Source organism: Saimiri boliviensis, chromosome 14, assembly GCF_048565385.1.
Source record: "Saimiri boliviensis isolate mSaiBol1 chromosome 14, mSaiBol1.pri, whole genome shotgun sequence".
Classification (NCBI taxonomy): domain Eukaryota; kingdom Metazoa; phylum Chordata; class Mammalia; order Primates; family Cebidae; genus Saimiri; species Saimiri boliviensis.
Genome location: NC_133462.1, coordinates 40,020,991 through 40,044,028, shown reverse-complemented (window position 1 = coordinate 40,044,028; position 23,038 = coordinate 40,020,991). Strand labels below are relative to the sequence as shown.

Below are 23,038 nucleotides of genomic sequence, written 5' to 3'. Positions count from 1 at the left end.
GGCCTCAAGCAAATGCCTCGGCCTCTCAAATGCTGGGATTACAGCGTGAGTCATTGCGCCTAGGCAGGTGTTTTTTGACGTTAAGCACTCCCCATCCAAGTCTGCCCTAGGCAAGAATGCCTCGTGCACGGGTACTTACTGACATACTCCTTGCGTCTCCACACCTGTGCGCTCCTACAAATGTGCTTGCAATGCAGGTGTGAGGTCCTCCTTACACCTGCTCGCCTTCGCCGTCTCCCTCCCCGCATCCCCCTGACGGGACTGGGTTCCCGTTACAGGTGCGCCCGCAGCGCGGCCCCGCCCCTTTCTTGGCTCCGCCCTCTCATCAAGACTCAGGTGCACAAGCCGGAAGTGCGCTCTCCTCCCAGGTAAGTGACTAAACTTTCCGGGTCACGTGAGCGGGCGGAGCCGGTGGGATCGGACCGAAAGCCCGACCGACGGACTGAGGGTTCGAGGGAGGGACACGGACCAGGAACCTGAGCTAGGTCAAAGACGCCCGGGCCAGGTAGGAAGGCAGGACGCACCGCTAGGCCTGCCCCCCTCGTCCCCCCACCCTCCCCCGTCCAGTCCCGTCTCCTTCCTTTTCCGAGCCCAGGAACGCGCTCCCTGGAGTTAATCTTTAATCGCTGACCTCTGGCGGCTGGTGCGGGGCGGAACTCATGGGTGCCCTGGCGCCAGTGTCCAGACCCCAATCCTAACGCCCGGGCCTCTCTCCTTCCCCGGCTCCCAGGTGCCCCGTCGCAGGTGCCCCCGGCCGGAGATGCGGTAGGAGGGGCGCGTGCGAGAAGCCCCTTCCTCGGCGCTGCCAACCCGCCACCCAGCCCATGGCGAACCCCGGCCTGGGGCTGCTTTTGGCGCTGGGCCTGCCGTTCCTGCTGGCCCGCTGGGGCCGAGCGTGGGGGCAAAGTAGGTACCGGCTGAGAGCTCTGGGGGGAGGGGTCCGGATTCCTGGGTCTCTGCTGGGGAATGGCTTAGAAGCGCTGGGTATCTGAGGCACAGAGAGGGTCAAGAATTGGGGAGCGGGCAATACCTTGGGGAGGGGTCTACGGATTAGGGGTGTGGGGGTTAGGATTTCTAGTTTCTTCTTTGGACAGTGGGAGTTGGTCCAAGAGACCCGAGTTCCTGGGTGGGGTGGAATTGTGTGTTGGAGTGGAAGTTCGTAAGTAGGACTTAGGGGAAGGTAAGGGCTGTGTACTTGAGTCTTGGGATAGTGCAGGTGTTTTGGGTGAACTGGGAGCTGGGAGGAAAGTCTGCCGAGCCCGGTCGACCCGGTTGGCTGAAAGGGGTAGACCCCATTCAGTCTTAGATTCGTTTCGGGAGCCTGGGGGGAGGTGTGAGTCAGACACTCCAGGGAAGAGCTAGACCCGCCCAGATCCTTAAGGGACCAGGGCCGAGAGGTGAATGGGGGAGGGCTGGGCTTCGGGACGTGGTGCTGGGCTCTGCTGGGCTGGGGTGGGGTGGGGGAACGTCTGGAGGAGCAAACACCTAGAGGAACGGGTGCTGCCTGCAGGGCACACACTGTGTGCGAATGAAAGGCTCAGTGGGGTGTAGTTTGAGTTGCCTGCTGGGGGGTGGCGAAGGGGAGTGTCCCAAGCAGGTGCAGGTGGGTGGGGATGGGACAGAAAGATGGAGACTGATTTATTCACTGCCTTCGCCCTCCACAGTAACTACCCCTTCTGCAAATGACAGTAGCACTGTTTTGCCTACATCCACCAGCGCCAGCTCCAGCTCCAATGGCACCCTGGTGAGTGGAGGGCTGTGTGGGAACATGGCAGAGAGGATATTATCCAGGGGTCACACATAGAGCACATTAGCATGCAGAAAGGACAGGACACCCCCTTCCCCCAGAGGTGGCAGGTCAGAGCTTTGGAGAGTTTTAAGTAGGAGAGACCTAAAGGCTTAGACCAGGAAGACTAGGAGACCCTGGAGGGAATAGACAAGAATACTGTACCTGTCAGGTGTGGGGCTCAGAAACTCCACATGCCTCTCAGGTGGGTGGGGAGCAAGCAGCTCAGACTTGGTGGATGTGATGAAAGCAGGAGTCCCCCACCGGGCGTGATGGCTCATTCCTATAATCCCAGCACATTGGGAGGCTGAGGCGGGCGGATCACAAGGTCAGGAGTTTGAGACCAGCCTGGCCAACATGGTGAAACCCCGTTTCTACTAAAAATACAAAAAATTAGCCAGGCATCGGGGCACACATGCCTGTAATCCCAGCTACTCGGGAGGCTGAGGCAGGGAGATTGCTTGAGCCCATGAGGCAGAAGTTGCAGTGAGCTGAGATTGTGCCACTGCACTCCAGCCTGGGTGACAGAGCAAGATTCTGTCTCAAAAAAAAAAAACAAAAAACAAAAAACAAAGCCAGAGTCCCAGACATGGCAGGTGGTTGGGAGCCTTGGTGCCCCAGACAAGGTAGGCAGGGATCCAGGAAGCCCCAGTGTGGGGACCAGATTACCAGAAGTGGCAGGTGTGTGTGCGTGTAGGTGGGGGGGTGGAGGGGGTAGGGCGATGCCATTCAGGTGGAGGTGGACAGGCTCCCCTGGCTCACGTGATTCACCCCTGTCCTCTCTCTGTAGTCTCAGGAGGCCATCACTGCCATCATCGTGGTCTTCTCCATCCTGGCCGCCTTGCTCCTGGCGGTGGGGCTGGCACTGTTGGTGCGGAAGCTTCGGGAGAAGCGGCAGACGGAGGGCACCTACCGGCCCAGCAGTGAGGAGCAGGTGGGTGCCCGTGTGCCACCGACCCCCAACCTCAAGTTGCCGCCAGAGGAGCGGCTCATCTGAATGCTGGGGCCTGCTGCAGCCACGAACACTACTCAGGAATGCCGGGTGCTGGCTTGTACACCGCAGCTGCCACCGGGACACCAGCCTCTGATGGCTCAGCAGGACTCTGGGGGAGAGGCTGGGGGCACCCACCTGGCGGGCTCTCTGTAGCATGCTGCCTCTGCTTGGCTGTGCCTGCAGCTCAGGGTGCTGGGGCTCGGGACCCACCGCCCTGCTTGCGGAACCAACTTTTCTCTTCGTGTCCTGCAGGCCCCACAACCCCCTCTCCTTTCTTTCAGTTCTCTCATGCGGCCGAGGCCCGGGCCCCTCAGGACTCCAAGGAGACGGTGCGGGGCTGCCTGCCCATCTAGGTCCCCTCTCCTGCATCTGTCTCCCTTCACTGCTGTGTGACCTTGGGGAAAGGCAGTACCCTCTCTGGGCAGTCAGATCCACCCTGTGCTTAGGAATAGCAGGGAAGAAAGTGCTTCAAAGACTCTGCCCCTGAGGTCAAGGGAGGATGGGGCTATTCACTTTTATATATTTATATAAAATTAGTAGTGAGGTGTAATAAAAGCTTTTTTGTGCTTGAGCTGGTGGGGGCATTAGCCTAGATGGAAGTGACAAATGCCAAGAGGAACTGTTGCAAGGATCCCAGGGGATCAGAGGCTTCCCTGCTGGGAGCCAGTTAGAGAGGCTGCCCTTGGAGGGACAGAGGTGGGTGGGATGGGTTTCTAAGCAGAGTGAGGTCACCAAAAAATTCACCAGGAAAAAGATAGCTTTGGGCTCTTACGGCTTTATTGAGGGACTGGGGTCTCCCCTGGACCCCTGATTCCATTTTTTTTTTTTTTTTTTTTTTTTTGAGTCTCACTCTGGCACCCAGGCTGGAGTGCAGTGGCGCGATCTCGGCTCACTGCAACCTCCACCTCCTGGGTTCAAGCGATTCTCCTGCCTCAGCCTCCCAAGTAGCTGGGACTACTGGCGTGTGCCACCACATCCGGCTAATTTGTTATTTTTAGTAGAGATGGGGTTTCACTATGTTGGCCAGGCTGGTCTCAGGTGATCCACCCACCTCAGCCTCCTGAAGTGCTGGGATTACAGGCATGAACCACTGTGCCCGGCTGGACCCGATTCTTAACCCTCAAAGCACTTCTTAAGATCAGCCACTCTGGGCCGGCTGCTGGGCTGGGGCTTTTGCCAGTTGCTGGTGGGGGAATTGGGGGCTCCTGGTTCCTCAAGTGGCTGGAGGGGAGCGTGCTCTGCTAGCAAGGCCTTGGGAGGCTGGGCTCTGGGGTTCTCCAGGAAACTGGGGTCTGAGGAATGATCAAGGAGCTGGGCCGTCCAAGCCGTATCAAAGCTGGGCTTTGTGGGGGCCAGAATTTGGGGGCTCTCTGGAGGGCTGGGCTGGGTGGGTGCGGGGGAGAGCCTAGACGTGGGATTTTCCTGGGCTCTAGAATCTTCAGCTGCCTTGTGGGAAGGGGTGAGATGAAGAATTAGGGGCTCTATGAGAGGAGAGGGTTCGGGGTCCCCCCAGATATGTGGGTCTGCAGAGGCTGGTGAGGTCTGAAATGGAGAGATGACTTGTTGGTCAGACTCTGAGTGTATCAGCTGGGACCTGGGGTCCTTTGAGGAGCTGGTGGCATCCAAAGATGGGGTGTTTTGCAGGGACAGCAGGTCTGCCGGCAGGGACAGGGACAGGGGCTGGGGCTCTGGTAGTTTCTTATCGTCTGGTCGCCATCTTGGTATGTTGGGCTGGGTGGGATGGAGGGATAGGGAAGTTGTGGCTTTTAGATGTCAGAGGGGCTGGCAAGTTGGATGGACCATTAGGAGAAGACGTGGAGTAGGGTTGGGGGAGTGGGCGAGGTTCTCACCAGGCTGAGGCAGCTGTCCAGGTCTCCTCTGTGACAACAGTCTAAACTCTGGCTTGGTCTCAAGCTGCCTGCACTCTTGGCTCCCACGCTAAGACTGTCCAGAATCTCACTCAGCAAATCCAGTTCTTCTCCAGACCCCAAGAAGCTGCTGTCCAGACCTTCTTCTGCCCACGGGCACCCCTCATCCTCGGGTGTTAGAGGGGGTGTCCTGGGTGAGGATGGGTAGCCTCAGATATTTGCCCAAGACCCCCAGACCTGGTGGGGCTGCTCTGGAGTTTGGGAGCCCTCCTCCCCATCAGTCCTAGCCTCCCACTTTCAACACTGCTATTCCACTTTAGTCTTACCCCACCCCTGGGGGCTCAGAAGGTCCCTCTTCCAGTCTGCGTCTCCTGCTGGGGCGAAGGGGCCGATTCTGCAAAGGATAGGGGCCACAGGACCTCAGGAGGCTGCAGAATCTGGGGGCTGAGGCTTGCTGGAGGAAGGTGAGTGTGAAGTGGGTGCCAACTATCAGGGGAGTTGAAGGAGGAGGTGAGCTGTCTGGATAGGGACTGGGATGGGTGGAGGATTCAGTGACAATCCAGGTGTGTGCGGGAGGGGCACTCTCACCTGTCCGAAGTGCTGAGTGATTGGAAGGCGTTGCTGCAGGCGGTCTGAGCGGCTGGAAAGGGCTGGGACCCTCAGGGAGCCCCCCCTCTGCAGGTTAGAGTCCCCATCCTAGGAAGAGAATGCATGAACTGGGAACCTCTGCCAGGGAACCTCCCCCCAGGCCCCACCTTTTTTTTTTTTTTTTTTTTTTTGAGACAGTTTCACTCATGTTAGCCAGGCTGGAGTGCAATGGTGAGATCTTGGCTCACTGCAACCTCGGCCACCCGGGTTCAAGTGATTCTCCTGCCTCAGCCTCACAAGTAACTGGGATTACAGGCGTGTTTCATCACGCCCAGCTAATTTTGTAGTTTTAGTAGAGACATTTCATCATGTTGGTCAGGATGGTCTAAAACTCCTGACCTCAAGTGATCCACCCGCCTCAGCCTTCCAAAGTGCTGGGATTATAGATGTGAGCCACCATACCAGTGCATTATCTCGTCTCACTGCAACCTCCACCTCCCCTCCTGGGTTCAAGTGATACTCATGCCTCAGCCTCCTGAGTAGCAGGGATTACAGACGCTTGACACCACACTTGGCTGATTTTTGTATTTTTTTTTAGCAGAGATGGGGTTTCCCCATGTTGGCCAGGCTGGTCTTGAACTCCTGACATCAGGTGATCCACCCACCTTGGCCTCCCAAAGTGCTAGGATTACAGGTGTGAGCCACCAGGCTCGGCCTCAGTCTTCTTGTTTTTTTTTTTGTTTTGTTTTGTTTTGTTTTTGTTTTTTTTTTGAGACGGAGTTTCGCTCTTGTTTACCCAGGCTGGAGTGCAATGGCACGATCTGGGCTCACCGCAACCTCCGCCTCCTGGGTTCAGGCAATTCTCCTGCCTCAGCCTCCTGAGTAGCTGGGACTACACGCACGCGCCACCATGCCCAGCTAAATTTTTTTTTTTTTTTTTTTTTTTTTTTTTGAGACGGAGTTTCGCTCTTGTTACCCAGGCTGGAGTGCAATGGCGTGATCTCGGCTCACCGCAACCTCCGCCTCCTGGGTTCAGGCAATTCTCCTGCCTCAGCCTCCTGAGTAGCTGGGATTACAGGCACGCGCCACCATGCCCAGCTAATTTTTTGTATTTTTAGTAGAGACGGGGTTTCACCATGTTGACCAGGTTGGTCTCGATCTCTCGACCTCGTGATCCACCCGCCTCGGCCTCCCAAAGTGCTGGGATTATAGGCATGAGCCACCGCGCCCGGCCAGTCTTCTTGTTTTTGAGACAGGGTCTCTCTTTGTCACCCAGGCTGGCATGCAGTGGCGCTATCTAAGCACACTGCAACCTCCACCTCCTGGGCTCAAGGAATCCATGTTCAGCTAATTTTTAATGTTTTTTTTTTTTTTTGAGATGGAGTTTGGCTCTTGTTACCCAGGCTGGAGTGCAATGGCGCGATCTCGGCTCACCGCAACCTCCGCCTCCTGGGTTCAAGCAATTCTCCTGCCTCAGCCTCCCAAGTAGCTGGGAATACAGGCACGCGCCACCATGCCCAGCTAATTTTTGTATTTTTAGTAGAGACGGGGTTTCACCATGTTGACCAGGATGGTCTCGATCTCTTGACTTCGTGATCCACCCGTCTTGGCCTCCCAAAGTGCTGGGATTATAGGTGTGAGCCACTGCACCCGGCCTAAATATTTTTTTTTTAGAGACAAGTTCCCACTATATTTTCCAAGCTGGTCTCAAACTCCTGGGCTCAAGTGATCCTCCTGCCTCGGCTTGCCAAAGTGCTGGGATTACAGGGGTAAGCCACCGCACCAGGCCAGCTCGTCTTACCTTATACATTAAAAGGCTCTGTACTCCCTTCAAGCCACTCTTGGCCTATTAAAGAGCAGAGGAAGAATTACCTGAGGTGATGAGATCCTGGGCATTTGAGAGCTCAGACTTCTGTCCCCTAAGATAGCTTTATCTTACCATCTGTCCATCTCCGTGTCTCAAATATGCTCACCACCCCCCAGACACCACCTAAGAAGTCAGTGCAAACTTTCACCCCTTTGACTAACATAAAACAAGCATTCCCGGAGGAAGTCATCCAGAAACAAAATGGGGAGCAGCAAAGCAACATGGCAAAGCGTTCCTGTCTCACAGCGGCAAAGAATAAAATCGCATGGACAATTTCAAGCTGCAAAAATTGGCACCAGGAAACTTCTAGGCTTGGGGGAAAAAAGGCAGAAGCTGGAACTGTAGCATCGGAGGACAAAGAATGTTTGCCAGTGAACCTTGGCTGTTGGTTTTAAAGGGGAAGGGTAGAATTCCCACAATGAGTATCACAAACACAAAATAAAAGGGGGAAGAGTTGTGAATGGTTTAACTGCTGGTTCAGTTCTGATTAAATCATGTGCCTTTAAAGTGTCTGCCAGGGTCAAAACGTTCCATCCCTTGGGAGATCAAAGTATCCTCTGTCCCCTCCCCCTCGTTACCCCAGCAAGAGTGGCCTGCCCAGCCCAGTCTCACCGAGCGGTACATGTTCTTGACGGCTGGCTGGGTCTTGGCCTTCACTGAATGCAGGAAGGCACCTCCACCTTTCTGGGGGAGAGAAGATACCAAGGGAGACAGGCTTGGGCCAGATCCATCCCACCTTCCCATCCCAGGTCGTGGCATGCTGATCAAGCCCCTTTCCCTCTCTGAGTCCCCATTTTTTCACCTATATAAATGTGATCATAATCATGACCCTACCTGGTGACAGTCATGGGATTAAATTAATCCCATGAGATCCTTAACAAGTGTTTTTGTTTTTTTGAGGTGGAGTCCCAAAGAACAGAGTTTTGTTTGTTTGTTTGTTTTCCTGAGATAGAGTCTTGCTGTGTCACCCAGGCTGGAATGTAGTGGTGCCATCTCGGCTCACTGCAATCTCCGCCTCCTGGGTTCAAACAATTCTCCTGCTTCAGCTTCCCGAGTAGCTGGGATTACAGGCACCCACCACTACGCCTGGGTAATTTTTGTATTTTTAGTAGAGATGATGGGGTTTCTCCATGTTGGCCCAGCTGGTCTGAAACTCCTGACCTCAGGCCAATTCATTTGCCTCGGCCTCCCAAAGTGCTGGGATTGCAGACAGGAGTCACCGTGCACAGCCAACAAGCGGTTTTTGAGACAGGGTCTTGCTCTGTCGCCCAGGATGGAGTGCAGTGGCATGATCACACTGCAACCTCTGGCTCCTGGGCACAAGCCATCCTTCTACCTAGGCCTCTTGAGTAGCTGGGACTACAGCCACACCTGGCTAATTGTGTTTTTGTGTGTGTTGTTTTTTTTTTGTTTTTTTTTTTTTGAGACAGAGTCTTGCTGTTGCCCAGGCTGGAGTGCAGTGGTGTGATCTTGGCTCACTGCAACCATCGATTCCTGGCTTCAGGTGATTCTCATGCCTCAGCCTCCCAAGTAGCTGGGACTACAGGCATGTGCCACCATGCCCGGCTAATTTTTTCCATTTTTAGTAGAGATGGGGTTTCACCATGTTAGCGAGGATAGTCTTGATCTCCTGACCTCGTGATCCACCCACCTTGGCCTCCCAAAATGCTGGGATTACAGGCGTAAGCCACCTCGCTCAGCCTAACTTTTGTATTTTTTGAAGTAGAGTTGGGGTTTCGCCATACTGCCCTGGCTGGTCTCAAACTTCTGGTCTGGGCAATCCTTCTGCCTCCGCCTCCCAACCTTGGGATTACAGGCATGAACCACCCCGCCCGGCCTATTGTTTTGGTGGTCTTACCTTCAGATTGTCGGCCCAGAGCTGATAGGATCGAAGGGCCCCTAGAGTAAGGAGAAGAGTTCGGAGGTCACCAAAGGCTGGCTGAGGTTGGGGGTGGAGGTGGGGGGGGGGAGCCGGGGCTGGACTCAGGGCTCACCTGAGGAGGCCCCGCAGCCGGAGATCTCCTGCTCGAATTGATCTGAGAAGCCCTCCCCATTGTTGAGCTTCTCCAGTCGGGATTCGATGAACTGTGGTGTGGAACAGTAAATGAGAAGCAGCAGCAGACACTCCGGAATCCCACGGCATCACAGCCTGCCTGCCATCAAGATGTAGAAGCCATCTCTGGCCTCCAACCTGCCTATCCCCAAGCACGTGGGAAACTGGAGCCCACTTTATTTTTTATTATTTTTTTATTTTTATTTTTATTTTTATTTTTTTTGAGACGGAGTTTCGCTCTTGTTACCCAGGCTGGAGTGCAATGGCGCGATCTCGGCTCACCGCAACCTCCGCCTCCTGGGCTCAGGCAATTCTCCTGCCTCAGCCTCCTAAGTAGCTGGGATTACAGGCACGCGCCACCACGCCCAGCTAGTTTTTTGTATTTTTAGTAGAGACGGGGTTTCACTATGTTGACCAGGATGGTCTCGATCTCTCGACCTCGTGATCCACCCGCCTCGGCCTCCCAAAGTGCTGGGATTACAGGCTTGAGCCACCGCGCCCGGCCTATTTTTTATTTTTTGAGACAGGGTCTCACTCTGTCACCCAGGATGGAGTACAGTGGTGTAATCTTGGCTCACTGCAAACAACTCCTCCCAGGTTCAAGCGATTCTCCTGCCTCAGCCTCCCAAGTAGCTGGGATTACAGGCATGTACCACTACACCCAGCTAATTTTTGTATTGTTAGTAGAGATGGGGTTTCAACATGTTGGCCAGGCTGGTCTCGAACTCCTGACCTCAGGTGATCTGCTGGCCTCGGGCTCCCAAAGTACTAGGATTACAAGCATGACCCACTGCCTCTGGCCTGGAGCCCTCACTTGAGGAAGCAGAGATTCCACCTTCTCTTCCCTCCCCAAGTCAGGACCTGTTCCCAGGGATCAAGCCCCACCCTTTGCAGGGACCCAGAAATGGAATTCTGCCCCCTCTAGATCTACCCACCAGCTCTCAGTGAGCCAAGGGTAGGTTGACACCATCTTCAGCAATCTAGGGGTCCAAGCTACCTTTTCGCAGGAACCTAGAAGTTCAGCCCCACCTACCACCCTTCCCCCGATATCCTTAGGTCTCGGGAAATCCTGGGACCTGCCTGCTCTGGAGTCCAGCTCAGACAGACACCCTAGTCCCAGGAAGATACCTGCTTAGGGACCTGGGAATTTGGTCCCACCCTGATTTCCCTCAGAGACCTAAGATAGGTCTTGTCCCCCAGGAACCCAGGAGTTGGGGGCTTCTATCTTTTTCTTTTCTTTTTTTTTTTTTTTTTGAGACAGTCTTGCTCTGTCGCCCAGGCTGGAATGCAGTGGTGCGATCTTAGCTCACTGCAACCTCCATCTCCCGAGTTTAAGTGATTTTCCTGCCTCAGCCTCCCAAGTAGCTGGGATTACAGGTGCACACCACCGTGCCCAGCTAATTTTTGTATTGTTAGTAGAGACAGGGTTTCACCATGTTGGCCAGGTGATCCACCCTCCCAGGACCTCCAAAAGTGCTGGGATTACAGGTGGTAGCCGCCGAGCCTGGCCGGGGGCTCCCATCTTTAGGAATCCAAGAGTTCAATCCTTCCCCGCCTGGGAACCCTGGAGTGGGATCCTGCTGGACTGTCTCCAGCCATACCCTCAGGGACCCAGGAGTCTACCCTCCACCCTGCCAGTTCAGACCAGCCCTCGGGGACCCAGCAGTCCACCTCTGGCCCCGGCTGCATCCTCAGGGCTCTGGCGTACCTGTTTGAACAGCTGCAGGTGCACAGCCCGCCGATGGAAGGCCTGCAGGGGTGCCCCAGGCTTCTGGGCCAAGAAGGCTTCCTCACTGAAGGTCACTGGCTGACCCTGGAAGAAGTGTCAGAGTTCTGAGCTCCCTGGGGTGCCCCTGTCCCTCCCTCATATTACTATGTATTTATATGGCAAATATTGATTAGGCACCTGCTGTGTGCCTGACCCTGTGTGGGCCTCTTGCTCTATCACCCAGGCTGGAATGCAGTGGTTCAATCTTGGCTCTCTGCAACCTCCGCCTTCTGGATTCAAGCAATTCTCCTGCCTCAGAGTCCTGAGTAGCTGGGATTACAGGCACATACAACCATGCCCGGCTATTGTATTTTTAGTAGAGATGGGGCTTCACCATGTTGGCCAGGCTGGTCTCGAACTCCTTACCTCGTGATCTGCTTGCCTCAGCCTCCCAAAGTGCTGGGATTATAGGCGTGAGCCACCACACCCAGCCCCCATTTCTTTTTTTGAGTTGGGGTCTCTGTCATATGCAGTGGAATGCAGTGGTGTGATCTCTGTTCACTGCAACCTCTGCCTCCTGAGCTCAAGTGAGCCTCAGCCTCCCAAGTAGCTGGGACCAAGGTGCACACCACCATGCCCAGCTAATTTTTGTAGTTTTTGTGGAGACAGGGTCTCACTATGTTTCCCAGGGTGGTCTGAACTCCTGGGCTCAAGCAATCCACCCACCTTGGCCTCTCAAAGTGCTGGGATTACAGATGTGAGTCACTGACCTGGCTGATATAAGCTTTTATCTCAAGTAAGGTGGAAGCCCTGGAGGGCTGTAGGCAGGAGAGGGACGTGATCTGACTCAGGTGTTCACTGGTAGTGACCTCTGGCCACTGCAGGAAGGACAGACTCTGGGAGATGAAGGCAGATGCCTGATAGCAGAGGACCAGGACTGGTGGCTCATGCCTGTAATCCCAGCACTCCAGGAGGATGAGGTTGGCAGATCACCTGAGGTCTGGAGTTCGAGACCAGCCTGGCTAACGTGGTGAAACCCCCGTCTCTACTAAAAATACAAAAACTGCTGGGTACGGCGGCTCAAGCCTGTAATCTCAGCATTTTGGGAGGCCGATCATCTGAGGTCAGGAGTTCAAGACCAGCCTGACCAACATGGAGAAACCCTGTCTCTAGTAAAAACACAAAATTAGCTCTGCATGGTGGTGCATGCCCGTAATCCCAGCTACGCGGGAGGCTAGACAGGAGAATTGCTTGAACCCAGGAGGCAGAAGTTGCAGTGAGCCAATATAGCACCTTTGCACTCCAGCGTGGGTAATAAGAGCAAAACTCTGTCTTAAAAAAAAAAAAAAAAAAATTGGCCAATGTGGTGTGGTATGTGCCGGTAATCTCAGTTACTTGGGAGGCTGAGGCAGGAGAATCCCTTGAACCCATGAGGCGGAGTTTATGCAGTGAGCTGAGATTATGCCACGGCACTCCAGTGCCTCGGGCAAGAGAGCAAGACTCTGTCTCAAATAAATAAATAAATAAATAAATAAATAAAAAATAAAAAAGAGAAGCCTCCTTGTGAGGGAGTCGAAGGCATGGGGGAGAGATCAGTGCATTAATTTCAGGCAAACAATTATGGGGCCCATTCGGAGTGGAGACAGAGGAAGTGGGTGGTTAGATGTGCAGGTTCAGAATGCAGAGATGACAAGAGTGTCAGATGCTCAAGTGATACTGGAACCCCCCAGTTTTTATGGATTGTTGGTGAAAAATAGGGGAGGGGACTTCAGAGAGCAAGGTCCTGGCTTCAACATTCACCCACTGTGGACTCGTCCAAGCCTTGGTTTTCTCATATGGAAAATGTGACTGTCACAGCATTCTTCTCAAAATGTATGAGCATTAAATGAGAGAATAACAGTAGTAGAAGCTAGCATTTATTGAGTGCTTGCTGTATGCCAGGTGCGATTCAAAGTGCAGGGAAGATGCTGATTCGCTGATTCACTGATTCCAGTATCCTTGGGTGGCACTATTTGGGTCCCATTTTACAGACAGGCAAACAGAGGCACAAAGTAAGCACTTCATTAATGCTACCTATCATTATCATTATTATTATTTTTCCTTGCCCCTCCATTATTATTTAAATTAAAAAAAGATGGTGGCCGGGCATGGTGGCTCAAGCCTGTGATCCCAGTACTTTGGGAGCCCAAGGTGGGCAGATCACCTGAGGTCAGGAGTTCAAGACTAGCCTGGCTAATATAGAGAAACCCTGTTTTTACTAAAACTACAGAAACTAGCTGGGTGTGGTGGTACACGATTCTCTTCCCTCAGACTCTCGAGTAGTAGTCCCAACTACTGGAGAGTCTGAGGGAGGAGAATCGCTTTAACCTGGGAGGCAGAGGTTGCAGTGAGCAGAGATTGTGCTATTGCACTCCAGTCTGGGCGACAGAGTGAAACTCTGTCTTGGGGGTGGGGGAGGTAGGGGGAAAAAACTCTGTCTCAAAAACAAACAAACAAACAAACAAACAAAATATATAGAGGGGTAGGTTTGCCCAGTCTTGAACTTCTGGGCTCAAGCAATTCTCCCATCTTGGCCTCCCAAAGTGTTGGGATTACAGGTGTGAGCCACTGCCTTTGGCCATCTATTGTAACTATGATTATGATTATGATTATTTGTTTTTGAGACGGAGTCTCACTCTTGTCGCCCAGGCTGGAGTGCAGTGATGTGATCTCGGCTCACTGCAACCTCCACCTCCCAGGTTCAAGCGGTTCTGTCTCAGCCTCCCGAGGAGCTGGGATTACAGATGCCTGCCACCACGCCCAGCTATTTTTTTTTTTTTTTTTTTTTTTTTTTTTTTTTTTTTTTTTGAGACGGAGTTTTGCTCTTGTTACCCAGGCTGGAGTGCAATGGCGCGATCTCGGCTCACCGCAACCTCCGCCTCCTGGGTTCAGGCAATTCTCCTGTCTCAGCCTCCTGAGTAGCTGGGATTACAGGCACGCACAACCATGCCCAGCTAATTTTTTGTATTTTTAGTAGAGACGGGGTTTCACTATGTTGACCAGGATGGTCTCGATCTCTTGACCTTGTGATCCACCCGCCTCGGCCTCCCAAAGTGCTGGGATTACAGGCTTGAGCCACCGCGCCCGGCCTATTTTTTTTTTTTTTTTGTATTTTTTGTATTTTTAGTAGAGACAGGGTTTCACCATCTTGGCAGGCTGGTTTTGAACTCCTGACCTCGTGATCCACCTGCCTCGGTCTCCAAAGTGCTGGGATTACAGGCGTGAGCCACCGCGCCCGGCCCCTGTACCTATCATTATCATTGTGATTCATTCAGCGACTCATTCAGGAACCCACGAGACCTCTCCCGCAACGTCCCCGCTGCTCACCGGGCTGCAGACCAGGGCGTCTCGGTATCCCCCGAAGAGCAGGGCTTGGGCTTTGAGGAAGAGACGAGACACCCCTTCCCCGGGGGCCAGGGCGACCTTCCTGAGCCGGAGCCTCAGCAGGGACACCTGGAGCGCAGGAGAGTAGCCCTGAGTGGGCAGGTGTGCGGCGCCCGTCTCCCAGGGCAGGAGGGAGGGAGGGGCGACACTGACCACGTCTGGGGGCAGCGCCTGCACATCATTAAAGGACGTCTCCAATGTATTGGTGTCCACGTTCAGCACCACGACATCTTCCAGGGCTTTTTCTCGAACTTTCTGCGGAAGAGCAGGGCCGGCTGCTCAGAGCCCAAGGATCCTTTGGCAAAGGAGGCTATCTGGGGATGTAGGAGGAGGGGGATCTCTCACGTCCCCGCCATCTGGGTGGATCGGTGCTTACCTCGGCGAGACTGGCGTGCACTCCAATGAGGTAGGGCATGGGCGCGCTGTGGACCGAGGGGACGGGGTCATGCAGGCACCGCCCCCAGGCCTTGCCCCCTGGCCCTGCCCCTCCCAGCTCCCCTCGCTCACCAGCAGTAGTCCAGCAGATGCGGGGGCAGCGTGGGGATCAGGACGTGCTCCCAGCGCATGGGGTACAGGAGTGCGCAGGACGCATGGACGCACGAGGTCAGCTAGGGAGCGATGGCGGGGCGTGGAGTCAGGGCCTGGACCCTCTGGCACGGGGTCTCTCCAGGCGTTTCCTACATCCCGTCTCCTATTCCCCGTCCCCATCCGCTGCTGGGTAATGGGTGACAACTCGAACCCCTTTAGAAATCATGTGGTTTAGCTGGGCGTGGTGGCGTGCACCTGTAGTCCCAGCTACTCGGGAGGCTGAGGCAGGAGAACTGCTTTAACGCAGGAGGCAGAGATTGTAGTGAGCCCAGATCGTGCCACTGCACTCCAGAAGGGTGACAGAGCGAGACTCCATCCCCTCCCCTCCAAAAAAGAAAAAAAAGAAATCATGTGGAGACCAGGAATTTGGCTACTTACAGCGCTTTAAGCAGGTGAGGCCAGGACTTATTCCGTCCCGTCCCGTTCCGTTCCCTTTCTCTAAGGGAATGCAGTTAATAGGCAACTCCCCTGGGTCTTCCAGCATAGACGTAAAGCTAGGACTGAGCCTCCACGAACTCCACCCCGAAAGAGGTTGAGCTATAATGTATCCCGCCCTTGTCCCACCCTAGGGGTGGAGCCACGACCTAACCCCACCCAAAGAGGCGGGGCCAGAATGCAACATTTGGCCCCCACCCTAGGGGTGGAGCCAGGATGGAGCCCCACCCAAAGAGGTGGAGCCGAAATGCAATAATTTGACCCCGCCCCGAGGGGTGGAGCCAGCCTCCACCTCCTGGGTCTTAGGGTCCCTGGGAGTATGCATCTCTAGTTTTATGGGTCCCTTGTTATCTGAATCTCTATTCCTAGGGGTTCCGTGGGTCCTAGGATTTCTGAGCCCCTGAATCCTTGGGTCCCCGGGTCCCTGGATCCCCATGTGTATAGGTCCCTAGTTCTCAGGGTCCCTGAGTATCCGGAGGGGTGGAGCCAGACCATAGTGGGTGGCCCATGGTGGGTGGAGCCTGTGCTTAGTACTCCCAAAGAGGAGGAGCTGTAGCGCAGGCCCCTCCCATATGGGGCAGGGCTAGAATTTAACTCTCGGAGACCTTCTAGGTGGCGGAGCAAAGACTTCGCCTTCACGTCCCGTGCAGTGGGGTTAGAGCCAGGAATCAGCACCGTTGTCCCTCCCCCCCCCCGGGGGCCCCGCCTCACGGTGCTGAGTTTGCTGGCGGTGAGCAGTACTCTTCGCTCGGCCAGGAGCGCCGCGAACAGCCCCACGATGTTCTCGTCGGTCACAGCCACCACCAGCTCCGTTAGATTCCTCTGAGGATCAGAGAGGCGTGCTGGGTGTGGACGGGCCCCTGGATCTTGCATTCCCCCGTCCGGGTTTCGGGACCTGTTCACACCCCCAGAAACCCCTCCCGGGTCTCCACTCACGTTCTCAGGGATGGATGGTAGGCGGCCGGAGTCTGGGGCCACGAAGCAGGAAAGCTGGTGGGGGTATTGGCGTGGGGACCAATCAGTTAGGAGGCTGGCCTCACCTGGATCCCCGACCTTCCAGGGTCCCCAAGCCCCACTCACCGGCTTGCTATTCCCCAGGGTAGGGGGCGGGATGCCCTGCCCGCTGGAGACGGTGACTCCGCTGCCCTGGGGAAGAGATAGGAGTGTGGTCATCAGGTCTGGGATGCAGCCTTCCCATCCACCTAAGGTCCAGCGTCCAGGGAATGGGAGCTACTCACCAGCTCCAGCCCCACTGAGGCCTGGGGCTCTGGCAGGGACTGCTGCAGCAGATTCTGAAGAAGTTCCTCTGCCTCGGAGACCTGGGTGGGAGGTGGGGGAGTGGGGGTGGCTGAGCCAGAGGTGACTGGGGATTCCAAGGGCTATGACTAAGCTTGAGTGGTGTGGGAGGAGCTCAGGTCAGGTAAGGCTCAGGCCTGGGAGTTTTTTTTTTTTTTTTTTTTTTTTTCTTGAAAAGAAATTAAAAAGCAGGGCACCGTGGCGTGTGCCTGTAGTCCCAGCTACTCGGAGGCTGAGGCTGGAGGATCGCTTGAGTTCAGGAGTTCTGGGCTGTAGGGCACTATGCTGATCGGGGTGTCTGCACTAAGTTCGGCATCAATATGGTGACCTCCCAGGAGCGGGGGAACACCAGGTTGCCTAAGGAGGGGTGAACTGGCCCAGGTTGGAAACGGAGGAGGTCAAAACTCCCATGATGATCAGCAGTGGGATCGCTCCTGTGAATAGCCACTGCACTCTAGCCTAGGCAACATAGCGAGACGCCCATCCGTTTAAAAAAAAAAAAAAAAAAAAGAGGCCAGGCGGGGTGGCTCACACCTGTAATCCTAGCACTTTGTGAGGCTGAGGCAGGTGGATCACCTGAGGTCAGGAGTTCAAGATCAGCCTGGCCATTATGGTGAAACCCCATCTTAAAAAAAAAAAATAATAATAAATAAATAAAAGAAATAATAATTTTTAAAAAAGAGACAAGATCTCCCTATGTTGCCCAGGATGGTCTTGAATTCCTGGGCTCAAGGGATCCTCCTGCCTTGGCCTCCCTAAGGGCTGGAATTACAGGCGTGAGCCACCTGTCTGGCTTTTTAAAATTTTTAATTTTTTTCTTGTAACCTCAGGTGATCCGCTTACCTTGGCCTCCCAAAGTGCTGGGATTACAGGTGTGAGCCACCGCACTCGGCCAATTTACTTATTTTTTTGTAGAGACGGGGGTCTCACTACATTGCCCAGGCTGGTCTCGAACTCCTCCCACCTCAGCCTCCCAAAGTGCTGAGACTACAGGTGTGGCACAATGTGCCCGCCAGGCCTGGGAAATCTGAGAGGGGTTGGGGGCTTAGTGGGTGGGAACTGGGACTCCTACAGGAGTGAGAGAGGGACTGGTCTCACTTGGTCCTGAGCTAGGAGGTCTCCCACTGTGTTCAGTAGCTTGTAAAACACCTCGAACCAAGGCAGGTGGCTGTGGAGAGAGGATACGTTCACGGTGTCACTAGGCCTCAGCCTTTCCCAGCCCCCACCCCACCCCCAACCCCCATATCCCACACCTGAGAATGCAGAGACAGCTCTGGGTACCCGCCCGCAGGCGGCAGAAACCAAATCTGCGGTTGCCGGCAAGGTCTGTGAGGGCGAAGGTGAAATGCTGCACGGCAGGGCTGGGGGGCTCCCTGGAGTGGGAAGGGCTGTTAGAGAGACCTGGGCATCCCCGCTGTCTGAGGATTCCCCCCACCCCAACAAAGCTCCTCGGACCCTGGGTATTTAGGTCTCTAGTTGTCAGAATCCCTGCATGCCTGGGTCTCCCTGTCTCAGGATCCGTGGGTCCCTGGATCTGTGGGTCCCTGGACCTCTGGGTCTCTGGATCTCTAGATCCCTGGATCCCTGGATCTCTGGGTTCCAGAGTCCCTGGGTTGCTGAGTCCCTGGGTCCCTGTGTCCTTGAGTCCCTGGGTTCCTGAGTCCCTATGTCTCTGAGCCCCTGGGTTCCCGAATTCCTGAATCCCTAAGTCCCTTGGTCCCTGTGTCCCTGTGTCCCTGAGTCACTGAGTCTCTGTGTCCCTGAATCCCCATATTTTTGAGTCTCTGGGTTCCCAAGTCCCCAAATCCTTGAGTCTCTGAGTCCCTGAATCCCTGAGTTCCTGGGTTCCTGGGTTTCTGAGTTCCTGAGTCCTTAGATTCCTGAGTCCCTGAATCTCTGTGTCCTTAAGTCCCTGAGTCTCTGGGTCCTGGGTCCCTGAATCCCTGGATCTCTGAGCTTCTGGACCTCTGGGTTCCTGAATCCCTGTGTCCCTGAGTCTCTGGGTCCCTGGGTTCCTGAGTCCTTGGGTCCCTGGGTCCCTGGGTCTGTGGGTCCCTGGGTCCCTGTGTCCCTGTGTCCCTGGGTTCCTGGGTCCCTGTGTCCCTGGGTCCCTGGGTCCCTATGTCCCTGGTTCCCTGGGTCCCTGGGTTCCTGTGTCCCTGAGTCCCTGTGTCCCTGGGTCCCTGGGTTCCTGTGTCCCTGAGTCCTTGTGTCCCTGTGTCCCTGGGTTCCTGTGTACCTGGGTCCCTGAGTCCCTGGGTCCCTGGGTCCCTGGGTCTGTGGGTCCCTGGGTCCCTGTGTCCCTGTGTCCCTGGGTTCCTGGGTCCCTGGGTCCCTGGGTTCCTGTGTACCTGGGTCCCTGGGTCGCTGGGTCCCTGGGTCCCTGAGTCCCTGTGTCCCTGAGTCCCTGTGTCCCTGAGTCCCTGAGTCCCTGAGTCCCTGAGTCCCTGCATTCCTGAATCCCTGGGTTCCTGGGTTCTTGAGTTCCTGGGTCCTTGAATCCCTAGGTCTCTGGGGCCCTGAGTCCCAGGATCTTTGGGTCCCCGAGTGTCTGAGTCCCTGGATGCTAATGCATATATGTCCCTAAGTTCTCAGAGCCCCCAAGTGTTTGAGTCTTTGAGTCTCAGGGTCCTTGAGTGTATGGGTTTCCAGATGCCTGAGTCCTTGGGGCCCCTGAGAGATCTGAGTCCCCAAGTCTTCGGATTTCCCTGCCCTTCCATACCTTTCCACATCAAAAGGGAAGCAGAATTTAGGCACCATCTGCATAGCTTCCTGGAGGTGAAGAAAAGCGCAGACTGCTTGGCCGCTCGGGTTGGGCCCAGGTCCAAGACACAGAGTCCCCTTCCCCTGGGGGACCAGCCCTGGCTCTGGGCGGCGGGAGGTGGGGGATGGGGGGGAGAGACAGCCTGAATACCTGGTCCCTGAAGTCTGGGGGGAACTGCCGCAGGATGGGGGGATCTGTAGAAGACAGCAGATCTCTTAAGTTCAGCAACGCCGGCCCACCCTCCCCTCCCAACTCCCTCACTCCCAAGCTCCCAACTCACCCTCCTGCAGGGAGGCAGGGTAGGCCACTTCAAAGAACCAGTCAAACACGGCGGGGGAGCCCCCTCTGTAGGATGCAGAAGGGGTCCAGAGTCTTGCTTCTGTGGCTGTGTGGTTGTGTCTGCCACTTTGCACACCAATGTGGTTGTGTGGGCATGCATCATGTGTGTTGGCATGTGTGTGACTGGGGGTTTGTGGCTGTGTGTGGTGGTGTGAGGCTGTATGTGCAGCAATGTTAACTGTGCACACAAGTACAGGATGGAGTGAGAACATGTGACCGTAGGCCGGGAGTGGTGGCTCACGCCTGTAATCCAGGCACTTTGGAGGCCAAGGTGGGTGGATCACCTGAGGTCGGGAGTTCAAGACCAGCCTGACCAACATGGTGAAACCCCATCTTTATTTAAAAAAAAAAAAAAAAGTGTGACTGTGTGTGGCTGTCTGATTGTGTGTGGCTGAGTGCATGGCTTGTGTGAGCAAGCAGTGTGTGTGTCACCCTGTCTGCTGTCTGCTTGAAAAAATGAGACTGTCCCCTCTGTCGGTGGGGTGGGACTGCCCAGATATAGTGGACAGTCCCAAGCTAAGTGAATAACATCTATATTTTCTTTTTTCTTTTTTTTGAGATGGACTCTCCCTGGGCACAGTGGCTCACCCCCTGTATTCCCAGCACTTTGCGAGGCTGAGGTGCTCGGATCACCTGAGGTCAAGAGTTCGACACTAGCCTGACCAATATGGAGAAACCCTGTCTCTACTAAAAATACAAAAATTTGCCAGGCATGGTGGTGCATGCCTGTAATACCAACTACTGGGGAGGCTGAGGCAGGAGAATCACTTGAACCCGGGAGGCGGTGGTTGCAGTGAGCGGAGATCGCACCACTGCAGTCCAGCTTGGGCAACAAGGGTGAAAGTCCGTCTCAAAAAAAAAAAAAAGAAAAGAAAAAAAGGCCGGGCATGATGGCTCACGCCTGTAAACCCACCAGTTTGGGAGGTCAAGGCAGGCAGATCACGAGGTCTGGAGTTCAAGACCAGCCTGGTCAACATGGTGAAACCCCGTCTCTACTAAAAATACAAAAATTAGCGGAGCATGGTGGCTTCTGCCTATAATCCCAGCTACTCTGGAGGCTGAGGCAGGAGAATGGCTTGAACCAGGACCCGGGATGCGGGCTGAGATCTCCTCATTGCACCAACCTGGGATACAGAGTGAGACTCCGTCTACTAAAAAAAAAAAAAAAAAAAAAAAAAAATAGAGACAGAGTCTTGCTCTGTCACCCAAGCTGGAGTGCAGTGGCACAATCTTAGCTCACTGCAACCTCCACCCCCGGGGTTCAAGCTATTCTCTTGCCTCAGCCTCCCTAGTAGCTGGGATTACAGCTCGCTTGGCTAATTTTTATATTTTTAGCAGAGACGGGGCTTCACCGTATTGGTCAGGCTGGTCTTGAACTCCTGACTTCAGATAATCTGCCTGCCTTGGCTTCTCAAAGTGCTGGGATTACACGTGAGCCACGACACCTGGCCATGATATCTACATTTTCTTGCATAGATTTCAAGCATGTGTGCCCGAGCAAGTGAATGACATCTATAGTTTCCTGTGCAGCTGTGAGTGTCGCTGGGTAACTGGCAGCCTTTCAGCCTGTCTGTGTGTCTCTGTGTGCTAGACCCCATGGGGCCCTGGTGGCTGATCCCCCATGTCTCATCAGAGAAAGGAGGGCAGGATACTTGCATCCTTACTGTAAGCCCTGAAATCTCTGCTTTCCTCCCCTGTCCCCATATCAAGCAGAAGATGCAAACTTGGGCTCAAGGAGAGAGGGGGAGGCCTGGAGGGAGATCAGCTGCAGACACACCGTCCTTCCCGGTTGCAATCATAGTCCCCGACATGGGATACCCAGCACTTCACCCTCACACTGACACAGTCACACACGATCACCCACTCATATGAACACCCAGCCTCCCATCTGCCCTGATCACCCACCCCGTGGAACCCCTGAAGACGGTACATGCATCCACAGAGCTACAGACATAATCACAGGAGCTGGAAAGAGAGAAAGAGAGAGAGAGAGAGAGAGAGAGAGAGAGAGAGAAAGAGAGAGAGAGAGAGAGAGAGGAGACTGAGAGTCTGAGAGTGGCCTGTCCCAGAGTGAAGGTCACAGCGGAGGCCAGCAGAGTGTCTGATTCCAGCCACCTGCCCCTGCGGGTCATGGCACCTCCTGGGCCTGCTCGAGCCCCAGCTCCCCTTTGCCCCAGCTCAGACCCAACCTGGGAATCTTGTACCAGAGAATGAGGGATAGGGCAGCTCTTACTCAGCTCTGGATCCCATGGTCCCTGCAGGGCCAGCCCAGCGGGGCCCTCTCCCCAGGGGTCCTGGGGGGGCCTGTGTGTGCTGGGCCCCAAGCTGGCTCAGCTTCCTGTGTGGCTGAGAGAGGAAGTTTAACGGGTGACGTCCCCGGACAGAGGCCCTGCCCCCACCCCTTGTGAGAAACCCAGGCATCCTGCCTGCTAATTATGTTGAGGATGGGTGGGTAATACGTGGTCAGCTTGGGAAGCCAGACCCCCGGCTCCATCCCGCCAGGCTGGATCATGTCTGGTCCCCTGCATCAAGCCCGGGCCCTCGTATCTCTTTCCCTGCTCTGCAACAGCCAAGATTCACGGTTTGTCTATTAATAAAATGCTTCCCCTTCTCTTAACTCTTCTTTCCCTTGGTCCATTTGCCCTGGACGGTCATCACAGGACCACCAGAGGGAGCCACCTGTAAAGTGGACAGTGGGGGTGCCAGGGATGGGGACAAAGAGCACAGAGTACAGGCGCAGGGACAGACAGACGGGCACACACTCAGAAAGTCACCAGCACAGACAAACAGCCTAGAACAGCCAGGGATGACAGACAGATACAGAGAGACAGTGAGTCCTACAGCCAGAACACAGCTCCAGGCCGGGTGAGGTGGCTCATGCCTATAATCCCAGTACTTTGAGAGGCTGAGGTGGGAGGATCTCTTGAGCCCAGGAGTTCGAGACCAGCCTAGGAAACATGGTGAAACCCTGTGTCCACAAAAAGCTACAAAAATTATAGCTGGCGCTGGGTGCATTGGCCTATGCCTGTAATCCCAGCACTTTGGGAGGCCAAGGTGGGTGGATCACCTGAAGTTAGGAGTTCAAGACCAGCCTGACCAACATGGAGAAAAAACCCCATTTCTAAAAAAAAAAAAAAAAAAAAAGAGAGAGAGAGAGAGAAAAGAAAAATTCTAGCTGGGTGTGGTGGCACTCACCTGTAGTCCCAGCTTACTAAGGAGGCTGAGCCAGGAGGATCGCCTGAGTCCAGGGAGTTCGAGGCTGTAGTGAACCATGACTGCACTATGGTACTCCAGCCTGGGCAACAAAGTAAGATCCTGCCTCAAAAAAA

At 54.7% G+C, this 23,038-nt stretch overlaps 2 protein-coding genes across 5 annotated transcripts; one reads left to right on the top strand and one right to left on the bottom strand.

Annotated features, from left to right (window-relative positions):
• Positions 1 to 362: 362 nt before the first annotated feature.
• On the top strand, positions 363 to 3,193 carry CRB3 (crumbs cell polarity complex component 3). The gene is made up of 5 exons (XM_003938859.3): positions 363 to 505; positions 731 to 906; positions 1,665 to 1,744; positions 2,577 to 2,720; positions 3,062 to 3,193. Exons 2-5 carry the CDS (start codon positions 825 to 827, stop codon positions 3,131 to 3,133), a joined length of 378 nt encoding a protein of 125 aa, XP_003938908.1. The 5' UTR covers positions 363 to 505; positions 731 to 824; the 3' UTR covers positions 3,134 to 3,193.
• Positions 3,194 to 3,893: 700 nt separating this feature from the next.
• On the bottom strand, positions 3,894 to 23,038 carry DENND1C (DENN domain containing 1C). Of its 4 annotated transcripts, none has more exons than XM_074384738.1 (23): positions 22,905 to 23,038; positions 19,651 to 19,715; positions 19,521 to 19,564; positions 19,329 to 19,378; positions 17,860 to 17,979; positions 17,705 to 17,774; positions 16,549 to 16,629; positions 16,391 to 16,456; positions 16,247 to 16,300; positions 16,022 to 16,132; positions 14,795 to 14,895; positions 14,664 to 14,709; positions 14,441 to 14,542; positions 14,231 to 14,356; positions 10,865 to 10,969; positions 9,098 to 9,188; positions 8,962 to 9,002; positions 7,716 to 7,787; positions 7,038 to 7,082; positions 5,237 to 5,344; positions 4,975 to 5,042; positions 4,631 to 4,838; positions 3,894 to 4,511 (listed from the first exon to the last, which is right to left on the bottom strand). In XM_074384738.1, exons 4-23 carry the CDS (start codon positions 19,370 to 19,372, stop codon positions 3,894 to 3,896), a joined length of 2,277 nt encoding a protein of 758 aa, XP_074240839.1. In that variant the 5' UTR covers positions 19,373 to 19,378; positions 19,521 to 19,564; positions 19,651 to 19,715; positions 22,905 to 23,038. The 4 variants fall into 4 exon arrangements, with proteins under 4 accessions (XP_074240839.1, XP_010347832.2, XP_074240838.1 ...); XM_010349530.3 differs by lacking the exon at positions 22,905 to 23,038 and adding an exon at positions 21,943 to 22,718; XM_074384737.1 differs by lacking the exon at positions 22,905 to 23,038 and having other exon boundaries at positions 19,651 to 21,936.